Source organism: Lynx canadensis, chromosome A3 (genome assembly GCF_007474595.2).
Source record: "Lynx canadensis isolate LIC74 chromosome A3, mLynCan4.pri.v2, whole genome shotgun sequence".
Taxonomy (NCBI): Eukaryota; Metazoa; Chordata; class Mammalia; order Carnivora; family Felidae; genus Lynx; species Lynx canadensis.
This window is the reverse complement of record NC_044305.1, coordinates 104,841,269-104,855,478: the sequence shown is the minus strand read 5'-3', so window position 1 is coordinate 104,855,478 and position 14,210 is coordinate 104,841,269. Positions and strand designations below refer to the sequence as shown.

At 50.2% G+C, this 14,210-nt stretch overlaps 1 protein-coding gene across 1 annotated transcript; it reads right to left on the bottom strand.

Moving 5' to 3' along the window:
- Positions 1-1,243: 1,243 nt before the first annotated feature.
- Positions 1,244-1,679, bottom strand: LOC115511275 (pancreatic progenitor cell differentiation and proliferation factor-like). The gene has a single exon (XM_032592784.1). The coding sequence runs from the start codon at positions 1,652-1,654 to the stop codon at positions 1,244-1,246; it is 411 nt and encodes a 136-aa protein (XP_032448675.1). The 5' UTR covers positions 1,655-1,679.
- Positions 1,680-14,210: the final 12,531 nt, after the last annotated feature.

The window sequence follows — 14,210 nt, the reverse complement described above, 5'->3', positions numbered from 1 at the left end:
GCCCCGAGCCATCGGCACATAGCCCGACACAGGGCTCAAACTCAGGAGCCGTGACATCATGACCTGAGCCGAAGTCAGATGCTCAACCAACTGAGCCACCCAGGTGCCCCAAGAATTTATTCTTTTAAGACACAGAATCTTTGCCCTCTAAGCAGATAACTAGAAGATAAAGAAAACTTTTAACCAAGTCCTTATTAAGAGGACCGATAATCCAAGAAAATTTTGTCATTTTAACAGAGAAAGCCAAATTCTGATTTTGGATCAGTATAATAATTTGATTCTAAAGTTTTTTTTGAATATCATGTCAAAAAACCAATCAGTGCTTAGCCAGCTTTGACCCAAACTCATGTAAATTTCTTTCTGCAAAAGTACAACTTTCTATATCCATACACACCCATTATATTGCAACTTCTCAAGGTGGCAAAAATGAACATGTTTATTAATAGACCTATATATATATATATATATATATATATATATATATATATATATCTCCATCCTTCAGTACCATATAAAGAGGCAAAAATACATAAACTAAAACTTATGCTTGAAATAATGTTTCAGTATTTTATTTTACTAAAAAATTATTTAGGAATTAAATGAATATCCATTATCAAACCCAATTTAGAATCAATCTAAGATTTTTAGGTTACCTAAAGTTATCGGACACTATCTTCTAGCTGACACACAGCAAAATATAATTACTCTTGAAATGAAAGGTTATCAGAATGATGATTCAATTTGATTAAACATAATTTTATTTTTCTTTATTTATTTATCTTTTTATATTTGAGAGAAGACAGAGACAGAATCTGCAGCAGGCTGCAGGCTATGAGCTGTCAGCACAGAGCTCAAAAACCTTGAACTCAAAACCCGTGAGATCATGACCTGAGCTGAAGTCGGATGCTTAACCGACTACGCCATCCCGGTGCCCCATAAATGTTTCATATTCTAAAACATTAAATAAAAGCAGTGCTAGCTTATTTGATCAGTAAATCTGTAGGAGTTTAGGAAGAACACACCTAAATAGAATAAAATGTAAGCTTATATTATACTTTTTTTTTTTTTTTAAGTGACCACTTGGAGTTTGTTTCCCACCTGGTGCAAGGCACACGATTACAGGGTGTCAGGAAGGCTTGTGTGTGGCTTGGATAGTAAAGAGTGGGATTCTCTCGACTTCCTTTTTGGTGTTTTGTTATTTTGATCTAAAATAACCCAACTGTTTCCACTTGCTGCAGCCTGCCTAGTCTATGTGGAGAGAGGAGGGGACAGGAGGGGCTCTGATGAGCCTAGCGCCTCCTGAAGAGGGCCAGTGGCCTCTCGGGACTGGGGACTGGTGTTCGGTGTTCGCTTTGCCAGACTGGCCACCAGGCTGCTGCTTCCTCATGGCTTCCAGAGTCAAGTCACAGGCAATCAAGTCGCTGGAGGCCTGGGGAGATTCTGAGCGTGTTGCCATGAACGGGAGGGTGGACTTCCCAAAAAAGAAACTTGCCATCCAGTGACCTGGGCCGGCCTTGGAGGGACCGGGGTGGTGAGGGATGGCTTCCCCAGGATACTCTGCACCTCCACAGGAGCTGTTACTGGCAGTGGAACCCAGGCAGCGGTAATAGTCGTGGATGGCCATGAGCAAACCGCTGGAGGGGATGGCTGCCATGCTGTCGCTTGTGGGCTAGTGGAAACCTCCCATGCGACCCCTCGAGGGCCTTGGCGCTCGATCAAGATCACCGTGGCAGGCACGGGATGCTAAGGACCCATTTGCAGAGACCGCCTAAGGCAGCTCCACCACAAATCCTGCTCTAAGCTTAATGCTGACAATTCAGAGAAGACATAGCTGTTTTTGTTAAAATAATATTAGTGTCACTTGCAAAAAATATATATAAATTATGTGATAGTTAATTCTTTTTTTTTTCTTTTAAAGTTTATTTTGAGAGAGTTTGTGGGCGCATAAGTGGGGGGGGTGGCAGAAAAAGGAAGACACAGAATCCCAAGCAGGCTCCCGCACTGGCATGCACTTGCACGATCAGGGGGGAACCTCATGCCAGGCTGGAACCCACAAAGGCTGAGACCATGACCTGAGCTGAAATCAAGAGTCTGATGCTCAACCAACTGAGCCACCCAGGTGCCCCGTGATGTTGAATTCTTAAAAAACATTTGAGTTGTTTTAAACATAATGTGTATTCCTCCTCCTCTCCCTCCCTCCCACCCCCGCTTGTTGTAAGTATTAGAAGTTCAATTTCCTTAAGTTGGAGGAATTTTAGGAATATTCAGTTTATATAAGCCTCCATCTCTAAGATAAATAAGTCTCAATCAGAATAGAGGTCCTGTAAGAGATTTGTGATTTAACTAATTTGATAATCTGAAGGTAAGAAAATACTACACACTCAGACACAAACATACAAATAGGGATTATAGCTTCAGTTCCAAAATTTTAGCCATGGGTCAAGAATACACAGAAAAGGGGCACCTGGGTGGCTCAGTTGGTTGGGCCTCCAACTCTTGATTTCAGCTTTGTCATGATCCTAGGGTTGTGGGATTGAGCCCCACGTTGGGCTCCGTGCTAACGTGTGGAGCCTGCTTAAGATTCCCTCTCTTCTCCCTCTGCCCCTCTCTCCTGCTCACACACTCTGTCTAAAACAAAATGAGAAAAAAAACACAGAGAAAAACAAAACTCAGTTTTTGAACATTTCCTATCACTGCGCCGTTCTCTTCTCAGTGCTTACCGATTCTTAAATTGATTTGAGTTCAAAATACACAAAACAGCAGAGTAGCAAACTAGATGCTTTGTTGTCTTTCACCAACAAGGACAAGACCTCTATAAACCATTATATCATTTATCAGCACCTTCTCTCATCCCTCCTGCAGGTCACTAGAAGTCTGCCTTCCTATCTACTTCCCCACTCCCCCCTCCCTTCCCATTGCCCTGTCTCTTCCCTCTTTCTCTCTCTGATTTAGACTCCAAATTCCACGGTGTCTGATTTAGCTTTCCTTTGCTTTCTGTACAAGCACCGGTCTGACAAGGCCCAACAGTGGGGCAAAGAAGCTGCAAGGACTGCCTTATAAACTCTAGGCATTGTTTGCATACAACTCATGACTAGGTTTTTCCTAGAAAAGAATAGTCAGGGCTCCTTTTGCTCCCAGTTCTCAAATGTAGCTGAACACTGAGCAATGTTTACTGAAAACTCTGGAGTGGTTCAGATTCTCCACTGTCTGGCACGTTTTCCTCCCACTATTACAAACCAGAGAGGCCTGACTTACTGTCTGGACAGAGTCCTTCACTTACTTGTGAACTGGAAGCCCAGGATACTAGGGGACCAGAAGTTCCTTGCCCCCAGGGGTGTGCTTTGGCAAAAGTGATGGAGAAGCAGTTTGGGCCACCAAAGACCAATATCCTTGTCTTGGCCACAGAGGGGTGTTAGGTGGCCCAGCTCAGCACAAGCCCCGGGGAGTCTTCTCGGTCATTACTGACTCGGCAGGGGGACAAGGCTCAGCCCAACTCCACTGATGTGGGGCTGCTGGGACCCATGGCTAGAGCCCCTGGACATTCACCATAAAGGAGACCTGGATGGCTGGTGGTGTTCAAGTGGCAAGTAGCAGAAATTGCTTCTGGCCGGTTTATACTCAAAGAGGGATTTATGGGGAGGATTCTGGGAATTCCCTCAGGCTCCAAGAAAGATTTGGGATGCCCCAGGACATGCAGGGTCTCCATGGAGCATAGCCATGACCCTGACTCAGCTCCATTAGTCCAATTAGATATGGCCTGGCCCTGGAAGGAGAGTAGATATTGTTGGACCATTCTGGAGATGACCATGGGGCTGTCTATTACAACCACACAGATGCTATCAACAAAGTCCAAGATCAAGGTCTAATAGGGTTGGTTTCTGATGAAGCCTCTCCTCCTGTAGTACAGATGCCTGCTTTCTTGCTAAATCCTCACTTGGTCCTTGGGGGCAGGAGCGGGGCAGGGGGCAGTTGGAGCTCTCTTATGTCTCTTCTTATAAGGATACCAGTCATATTGGGTTAGTGCCCCACCCTTATGACCTCATTTAACCTTAATGACCTCCCTAAAGGCCCTATCCCCAAACACAGTCATATTAGGACTTAGAGCTTTAACATAAATTTGGTGGGAATACAATTTTGACCCTACCAAATCTCAGTGGTCAGAGCTGGGTGATGGCTCCCAGCTGCCAGGAGGCTAGGGACGTGGGGAACAGCATTGTTCTGACTGGCTTACATTAATCATGTCCCATGAATCCTGGGATGATGCCCTGGACCTAGTTGGAATTCTGTTAGCAAGAGCAAATAGGGGATGGTGTTAGGTGGTTAACTGACAGAGTCTGCTGCACTTTGTGTAGGCATGCTTCTGATCAAGCATTTAATCGTGAGCCCAGTAACACAAGAACAGATTCATTCTGGCCACCTCCTCCCACCGCCCCCAGGAGACTCAGCCGGTCTCTGCCTCCAGGCCTCCATGCACTGATCCGGCCCACACTTTCCAGGTCCTGATCGTCTTCTAGTCCTTCAAGTTTGTGAGCCACCGTCTCCTTTTCAGACATTCCTTAAATCACCAAAATGATTCCTGTTGCCTACATTCCAAGAGTGCCACTAAGTACTCATTTGAACAATATAGTAATTGGGGCACCTGGGTGGCTCCGTCAGTTGCTCATGCGATCGAGCCCCAAGTCAGACTCTGCACTGTGCATGGAGCATGCTTGAGATTCTCTGTCTCCCTCTCTGCTCCCCTCCTGCTTGAGAGTACATGCTCTCTCAAAATAAATAAATAAACATTAAAAAAATAATAAAATAAATGATAGTAATAATATGCACATATATATATATATTTTTCTATTTTGCTACATAGTCTTCCTATTCATAATTTCAATGCCACAGATGCAGACGGTCTTCTCACCAGAGGTATGATTGTCATTTACGAGCCCTTTCTTCTTTATTGCCAAATATCTCCAATCATTTTCTATAATAAATTCCTAGAACTAGGAGTGCCTGGGTGGCTCAGATCGGTAAGCATCAGACTCTTGATTTCAGCTCAGGTCACGATCTCATGGTTTGTGAGTTCAAGCCCCACGTCGGGCTCTACACTGACAGTGCGGAGCCTGCTTAGAATTCTGTCTCCCCCTCTCTCTACTCCTCCCCCATGCTCCCTTGTGCATGTGCACTCTCCCTCAAAAATAAACAAACATTATAAAAAAAGAAAATTTCTGTCAAACCACATGTCCCAAGTTCTGGTTTGGGAAGTATGGGGATGTGATGAGAAGGGACATGGGGAAATGGGTAATATTTTCTTTGCTATGATAGTTACACACACATGTGTACTTCCCTACATGTATACCCACATGCACCTTACACACATGTATACACGTTCATGCACACAGCAACAGTTTCCTCCTAGGTTTTGTCTTAGTCTGTTTCAGCTACTCGAACAAAATACCACAAACTAGGTGCCTTATAAACAATGGAAATTTATTTCTCATAGTTCTGGAGGCTGGGAAATCCAAGATTAAAGTGCCAGCAAATGCAGTGTTTGGTGAGAGCCTGCTTTCTAGGCTGGCTTTTCACTGTCCCTCACAAAGGGGAAGGAGCAAGGGAACTTTCTCGGGCCTCTTTTATGAGGGCACGAATGCCATTTGCAGGGGCTCTGCACACATGACCTAATCGCCTCCCAAAGGCCCCATCTATTAATACCCATCACATGGGACATTAGGTTTTCGACGTTCAGACCATAGCAGTTCCCTTGTGGAGTCCCTCGAGGGATAGAATAAAGGAACTGAAGGTGAACAGAAAGGAGTAAATCCTGCCAGCAAATGTAAAGTGGAGGAATGCAGAAGGCTTCAGTGTGGCCAGGAGCGCCTCCAAATCTCTCTCTGGCTTCTTTTATTTCATTATCCCTGACCCAAAGTCCCTGCACCTCCCAGTTTTGAAAGTTTTAACCACTGGTCCAGGAGCAGAGGTTGATTCTGGGACTGGATATGAGGATTTAGAGAGAAGAGCCTCAAAAGTGGGTGAAGACCGACAAACCTGTCCTCCTTTCCCTGAGGCAGGAAGTGAGTCTGGCTAATGACCAAGGTATGGCGCTGCCTGGGGCTGCAGAGAGTGGCTGGAGATCTGGCTCCTGACATATAGGCCCAGGCCAGGAGCTGGAATTTTCAAGGAGGGAGATGTTGAGACTTACCTCACTGGTATTGCAGGTTCCCCGTGGAGGTGGGGGTGAGTGGGTGGAAAGTGGCCAAGTCCCTTTTTGTTGCTGGTAAGTGTGCCTCTAGGGGTTGGAGTGTGTATTACAAGCCTAGAAGTAAATGGGATGGTTATAGTGGGCAAAATGCTGTGGTAATTGATGATCTTTTATGGGTGAATCCCTTATGATGAAATGTGAAGAGTAATGGATAGATAGGGGAGCCTGGGTGGCTTAGTCAGTTAAGCGTCCGACTTCAGCTCAGGTCATGACCTCGCGGTTTGAGAGTTCAAGCCCCACATTGGGCTCTGTGCTGACAGCTCAGAGCCTGGAAACTGTTTCAGATTCTATGTCTCCCTCTCTCTCTCTGCCCCTCCCCCGCTTTCACGCATGCATTGTCTCAAAAATAAACATAAAAAAAAAAAAAAAAAAGAGCTGGGGCACCTGGGTTGTTCAGTCAGTTAAGCATCCAACTTCAGCCTAGGTCATGATCTCACCGTTCCTGAGTTCTAGCCCTACGTTGGGCTCTGTGCTGACAGCTCAGAGCCTGGACCCTGTTTCAGATTCTGTGTCTCCCTCTCTTTCTCTGTGCCTCCCCCACTCACACTCTGTCTCTCTCAAAACTAAACACTAAAAAAATTTCAAAAAAAAGTACTGGATAGATATCCTCATAAGGTTCCTATTGAGGGTAACTTTGGAACTGGGTGTGGCACCATCTGGGTTAGGTTGAGTAGCAATTTCAGGAAGCAGTTATGGGTTGTGCCTCCCTGCTGTTTTTCCTGAAAGTTTAATGAAATCTTGCTACTATTCTTGCCTAGTCGTGTGTGTGTGTGTGTGTGTGTGTCTGTGTCTGTGTGTCTGTGTGTGTGTATGTGTATGTGTATGTAGGGGGGATGAGAAGGGGCTTGGCCCATATTTCTGAAGCAATAGTCAAGGATGGGTTCTACCCCTTCTCCAAAGCCAGGCAAGGAATTGGCTGAGGTCACTTGGGAAGAGCTGCTCCTCTTAAGGGCCACCAGCATTTCAGTCTGATGGAGTGAGGAAGAGTTCTCTAGAAATAACCTGGGGATGACTCCTGAGCAAGTCGTTTGGGAACCGCTCAGAGGCAGCTGGGGAACACTCTGAAGGGGAGTGTTTCTGAGAATAATTGGGCTAAAAAATAGGGTGAGACCAGGACACCTGTCCTATGGGCTAGGTAGAACTGGGGATTGGTGGTGATGGGGGGGAAACACGGACTTCCCTCAAGGAGCCTATGGTGTGGCAGGAGGGTGCAGACTCTAACAGGTCCAGCAGTGGCAGTATGTGAGCAGTACTAGGTGCTGTGGGGGCACAGGGGATGGGCACCTAACCCAGTAAGGCTCTGGGAGGAAAACTTCTGGGTGAGGCTGGAGTAGTGAGAGCAGCAGAGAAAAGTTCTTCAGGTAGATGTTTTCTGTGCTTCCAGAGCTGAGGTAGTAGCTCAGGGCTTAACCCAGACAGAGGCTGGGAGGACCATGGAGCCAGGAGACTGAGGGAAGAGCCTTCTAAACTAAGACATTTGGGGTTTAACCTGAGGGCAGAGGGCCATGGGCCAAGTTTATGGAAGAGGTGAGCCGACCAGAGTTGGAATTTGGAATTCTTTTAATGGATCATCTACTAATTTCTCACAAACCTCCAAAGCATGGCAGTCACTCCACAATGACACTAAAATTGTTCTACTCTACTCTTGGAGTTCATCATCAATTACCTCTCTCCACACAGCTCATGGGGATGGGAGGGGGGAGACCTCTTTTGGGAGGGGAGGGAGTAACCTATCTGGATTTCTCCTAAGAAGTTGCCTCCCTGATCACTACCCAGGCAAGTGATGTCCAACCCAGGCTTCTAGGATTAGGATCCCTGGCCCAAGCTCTTCTGTCCCACAACCCTTGCTCATGAGCACAGGACCTGCAGCTGAGACGTGGCGCTAAGTTGGCCCATGATCATGCATGAAGAGAGAGAGAGAGAGAGAGAGAGAGAGATGAGGACGGCAACTCTGTGGCAGGTAAGTATCTTCCACTTCCCAGGTCCTTGGCAGACATTACTAATCAATGCATCACTCTCAGACTGAGTCAACCCAAAACTGCAGGCAACCAGGAACAATGAGAGTTGGTACCTGGGGTGAAGCAGATTTATCATTTTTTCCCAATGTTTATTTATTTTGAGTGGGGAGAGGGTCAGAGAGAGAGTGAGAGAGAGAATCCCAAGCAGGCTCCATGCTGTCAGCGTGGAGCCCTACTCAGAGCTCAATCCCATGAACTTTGAGATCATGACCTGAGCCAAAGTCAAGAGTTGGATGCTTAACCGACTGAGCCAACCAGGCACCCCAGATTCACCATTCTTGTCCCAGACCCAGACGGGACACAAAGGTCAGGATGGCTCTAAGTCAGAAGCCAGGCAGGAGAGCAGTTGGCAATAAGCCCAAATTTCAAAAGCCCTGAGGTACATGTGCCCCTATGATCAGCACTCATGTATCCTTTGGATAAATTCCTAGTAGTGCTATTGCTGAGTCATAGGGAAGCTCTTATTTTAAATTTTTGGGGAACCTCCACACTGTTTTCCAGAGCGGCTGCACCAGTTTGCATTCCCACCAACAGTGCAAGAGGATTCTTGTTTCTCCACATCCTCGCCAGCATCTGTAGTTTCCTGATTTGTTCATTTTAGCCGCTCTGACCAGTGTGAGGTGGTATCTCAGTGTGGTTTTGATTTGTATTTCCCTGACGATGAGCGATATGACGGGCATTGAAGAGGGCATTTGTTGGGATGAGCACTGAGTATGCAAGTGATGAATCACAGGAATCTACTCCTGAAGCCAAGACTACACTGTATACACTGTATGTTAGCTAACTTGATGATAAATTATAAAAAAAAAAAAAAAAAAAGCCCTGAGATACAGGGCAGGCAGGGGGTGGTCAGGCTGGGCCAGACAGAACTGCAGAGAAGGAGGTGATGATTCACATGCATCCAGAACTTTAGTTTACAAAGCACTTTCGCTAACTGCCCACAACTCTCGAGGTAGAAATTACTCACTTCCATATTATAGACGGGGAAAAGGAAGCCCAGGGGGAGTGTATTCCCCTGACGTCACCAGTGGCTGCTACTGTTCTGGTCTACCTGGAGGATACACTTCTGAAATGACAGGCTGGTGCCTCAGGAACACAGGTGAGCACAGGACATAAGATCAGATCCTCTCTCCTCAAAATTTATCCTTGAGCTGAGGCCCACCAGGAGGCCTAGCCACTGATGGTGGTCGTGTGCCGTTAAATGCTGGAGCCCCAAGCTTGGGGGGCACGGAGCGACAAGGAAGGGGGACGCTCTGACTCGTACCTACGCTGGTTCCTGGGGGGTGTGAACGCTCTCACTGTGGCCTAGTTCAAGCTACCAGCGTGGCATCGTTGGGAAGAGATGAGCCAGAAGGAGGCGGCCCCAGCTCCTGGATGGCAGTGCCCCAGAGATGCATGGCTACGGTCCCTGTGTGTGGTTGTTCTGTTCTCCCTGGGGTCTCTGAGCCCCGCAGGCTCTTTCCTGCCTGGGTGGGAGTTCCTTGCTGTTGCTTGCAAGTAAAGGGCCTAAGAACCCTCACTGAATCTGTGGGGGAGTCATCTCATGGCCCGTGTTCTGGTTTCCAGCTTTTTGATCTTTTCCCCGTTGCTCCCTCAAGGGAGGGGTGACAAGGCCAAGCAGGAACCCTGGAGACAGCTGGAAGCCTGGCAGGGGTGGTGGTAGTGGTGCAGCCATCCTTCTAAGACCCCCTGCCTGGAGCCCCTTCTCCCTGTTCCCTCCGGCAGCCCCTCCCCTCTCTGTGGGGGCCTCACAAACAGGCTGGGCAGTGGCTGTCACTTGCTGTGCACAGATGAGAAGTGGCTTTCCGGGAGTGGCCAGGGACCCAGAGAAGCTGGGAAGGTCCTCCAGGACCAGGATTTGGGGGGGTGGGGGGGGAGAGGTCACCTGTCCTTCATCAGTCACTAGAGCCTATCTGCATCTTATTCTGGGTCACAGGCAGAACCTAGAAGTGACCATACTCCTTTCACAGACACACAGATGTGGCCCAGGGAGGGACAAAGCCTTTTGATTCATCAGGATTCGGGCAGGACGGGGACCCATGCCCATGCGCTGGCCAGCCCACCACTGCCTGCCCCTGTCCCCGTACACCAGGGGACACTGCACAGACGACTTGGCAACAACCAGACTCTGCTCTGCCCTCTGGTCTGGAAGCCCTGTTGAGTTTCCCAGCAGTGACATTCTTGCTTAGGAAACTGATCTTGTGGACAACAAAGAACAAAAGCTGCCCCCTAGTGGCCGCGCAGCAGCAGGACTTTGGCCTGAACAGAGGAGAGACCAGGTGGCCTGGCTGGAACTGGGTCCCTTGGGGTTAAGGACAAGGGGCGTCGGGGAGACTGTACTGAATGGGCAGGAATCCCTGTCCAAGGGGCAGCAGCGCTTACTGAGCTCCAGGAAGTGGTCTCATGTGGCCAGAGGTTCTGATTTTTTTTTTCTTTTTTATTTTTTTTTTAATTTTTTTTTTTCCAACGTTTATTTATTTTTGGGACAGAGAGAGACAGAGCATGAACAGGGGAGGGGCAGACAGAGAGGGAGACACAGAATCGGAAACAGGCTCCAGGCTCTGAGCCATCAGCCCAGAGCCCGACGCGGGGCTCGAACTCACGGACCGTGAGATCGTGACCTGGCTGAAGTCGGACGCTTAACCGACTGCGCCACCCAGGCGCCCCTAGAGGTTCTGATTTTTAAAGAGAAGCCCGATATCCAAACTTTTATGGGAAATCTCTTGATTTTTAAACGCTGACAGCTAGTTACAAAAACCTTTTTTATATCACATCGGTTCAAACAAACCAAACACATCTTCAGGCCACTCTCTGCATGCTCTGGTCTTGAGTTTAAATGGAAATCTCTTACCCGTGGGGCTTCCTCTGCCGGCCAACCCTGTGCCCACCTCTAGATGCTCCCCTGCCGCGCCTCCAGTGTGGGACACTTCACACACCCCTGAGGGTGGCTGAGCAAAGCCCTGCTTCCAGACCCCGTGCTCCCCCCTTTGAAGGTCATGCCAGGAGACCCTGACTAGGGTCCTTGCTGTACTCCCTCCTCCCCATCCTCCATTCTTGATCCTCAAAGACTCAGAGGTAGGCCTTGCCCCAAACCACTGCTATGCTATTGTGCTGATTTCAGAGCTTCCCGTACCCGGGCCTCCTCGCCCTCCCTCAGCACATTCATCTCCTCATCCTTCCTCTGAAGCCACCAGGACCAACCATCCCTTGGTCCCACCCGTCCTGGGTCCTTCACTGCATCCTCCCGGCCTCCTCTCTGCCGCCCCCCATCATGGTCGCCCTTGCTCGGCCGGCTCTCCGGGTGCAGCTCCCACTCACGTGGCACCTAGTGCCCCCTCTGCAAGTCCCGGCTCTGCATCCAGCTGGCCCAAGTGGCAGGGAGACCACCTCACCGCTGCTAGTCCCATGGAAACTCCCGCCACTAGCCTCTTGGGGTGGGAACTCGGGGCTTTCCAGAAGCCCCCGCACCCTGCTCTGTGTAGCCTTGCCCCCTCTCTTGGAGATCTCTAGTTGCCCTTCTCCCTCCTCAGACCTCCACCCTGCCCCCCCCTCCCTGCATACTCCCTAGGAGAACAAAAGCACTCACCAGAGCTGTGCACAGCCCCCACCCGCTCGGGACCTGCGCCCAAGCCTGCTGCCTGTGTCTCTGTAGATGGGCTCCTGCCACCCCCACCCCCTGGCACCTGGTCCCACCCAGAAACCACAAGCCTCTTGTGAGAGCTGGAGACCATGACCCTCCTCTGCTCTGGCTCACACTGGAACCCAGAAGGCTCTACACATCCAGCCTCAGCCACCTGTGGAACTCTGTTTCTTCCCCAGCTCACTCTCTTCCAACTCCATAGGCCTTCTAGTTCCTCACGCACGTGCCCACTCCTGCCCAGGGCTTCCGTCCCCACCCCCTTCCCTCTGCCCTCCTCAGGAGCCACACGGCTCCCCCTATCACCTCCAGCCACTGCTCAGATGCCACCTTCTACTGAGAACTCCTGGCCACCCTGTTTAACCTAGACATGGATGGTGGTGATGGCAGCCCAACATTGTACGCTGTGCACTCAAACGCACACTTAATAATGGGCAGAATGAGGTAAATGTTAGGCTAAGTTACATTTTACCGCAAAAACAAACTGCACACTCCCCTCCCCAGCCCTATTTTTCTCCCTGGGGCTTAACTCCTCCTGACATGCTCTGTATTTGATTCACTTATTTTCTGCCCCCTCTTCGCCTATAGAATGTCCTCTCCATGAGGGCGGGGGCTTGAGTGTTTTGTCCACTGATGTGTCCATCCCAACACCTAAACCAGTGCCTGGAACCCGCTAGGAATGGAAGCTCACTGTCGAATGCCTGACACACGGCCTTCTGCTTCAACGGTCACCAGGAAAAGGGATGTTCCTTCCCGAGTTGCCTCCACTCATCGCCACGCAGCAAGCCCTCACTGCCACCCTCAACAGCTCGAATGCCACAGACAGTTTGAAAGCGGTCTTTAAAATGGTCCTGAGACATGGCTTATGCCCCAACGGTAGATTCTGGCCAGTCCTGCTGGCCTGTGGGTCCCCAGGGCAGAGGCAAGGGCTGTCAGGACACAGCAGGAATGCAAAGGAATAGGGTATGAAAACAGCACAACCTGGAGCACACCTGTGCACACAGGGCGGCAGTGCCCAGGAAGCACGTGCAGGATGTCCTTCCAGTGAGTCAGTCTTGCCTGTCAGCAGCGTCTGAACCTAATAGGGCTCTCGGAGCGGTTTCCTCGTTTGTAAATCAGGACAGTACCTTCCCCAGAATCATGAGGGGCAAGTGAGAAAAATCATGTAAAGCGGCACACTGGAAATGCAGGGCGCAGAAGTTTCCCAGGAAGCATGCCCACATTGAGCCCTGGGTATTTGCTGACCCCCAAGCAAGGGCCACAGCCTCCTTCTCAGGAGCCAACTTCAGGTCGCAGCCTCTCCACAAGGCGTAGTCCCCCAAACAGCCTGCAGAGGGCACCACCATCACAGCTCTGAACATCCTGTGCCCAAGTTTTGCCTGGTGCGCACCTCCCACCTCTGTGCCAGAACGAGGGCACTGTGGCTTTGCAGATAACAAGGACCTCAGTGGCCGTGCCCCATCTCAGGCAGGACCCTGCACACAATAGGTGGCCCTCGCCTCCCCCTTACCTAGGGGATCTGACCCCGTGGCCTGTGGCCCAGCACCCAGGGCACTCGCAGGGAGGGTGGCAGAATTCAGCCCTCCCGCCCCTCTTTGTTCACCAGCGATTCCAGGAGCCTAGAGACATGGGCAGCATGTGGGAACAGGGGGCTCAAGACTGGAGGTCATGCCGCTACTCAGGCTGGTATCTGGCATCGCCCAGGAGGGAGGTGGGGAATCTAAGGACCCCCAGCAGAGCCAGGAGCGGTGACCACCACCCTCTGGCTACCCCACCCCTAGGAGGGCAGCTCTCCGGCCTGTGCCCATCTGAGCTCCCCCTCCACAGGCAGCTTCCAGGGGTGGAAGCTGGAGGCAAGGCTGGATGGGATGCCTTCAGCCCTGGTAGCCCACCCCCTGGTGTCAGAAATGCTGTGTGTGCCCCAGTCTGGGTTCTGTCCTACTCAGCGGTGGCATTGGGCAAACAGAACCCATGGGGGGGCCTCAGCCTACACATCTGTTAACTAAGTGTGGGGGTGGGGGCGGAGTCGTCACGCTAGATTGCCCCTCCCATGACCTGAGGTCATGAGTATCCCAGAAGGCAGGAAAGTTCCAACCGCACAGGTCAAAGGCCCCCGTTGGCCAATCTGAGGCTGGAGGCTGGAAGTTGGGGGCCTGGCCCCCACCCCTACCATCCCTGCATTCTGGAGCAGCACTGCCTTTGCAGGAACACGTGAAGCTCAGCAGGTTACTGTGCCGGCCTCTGAGGCCAGGCAGCCTGGGGAGGAGCGGGAAGCCTCTGAAAGGGGCCCTCCTGCCTTCCCTCCTACTGA

What these genes read in the sequence shown, in the direction of transcription:
- LOC115511275 (XM_032592784.1), bottom strand. Translation starts at nt 1,654, where the DNA reads ATGGCAGCCATCCCCTCCAGCGGTTTGCTCATGGCCATCCACGACTAT.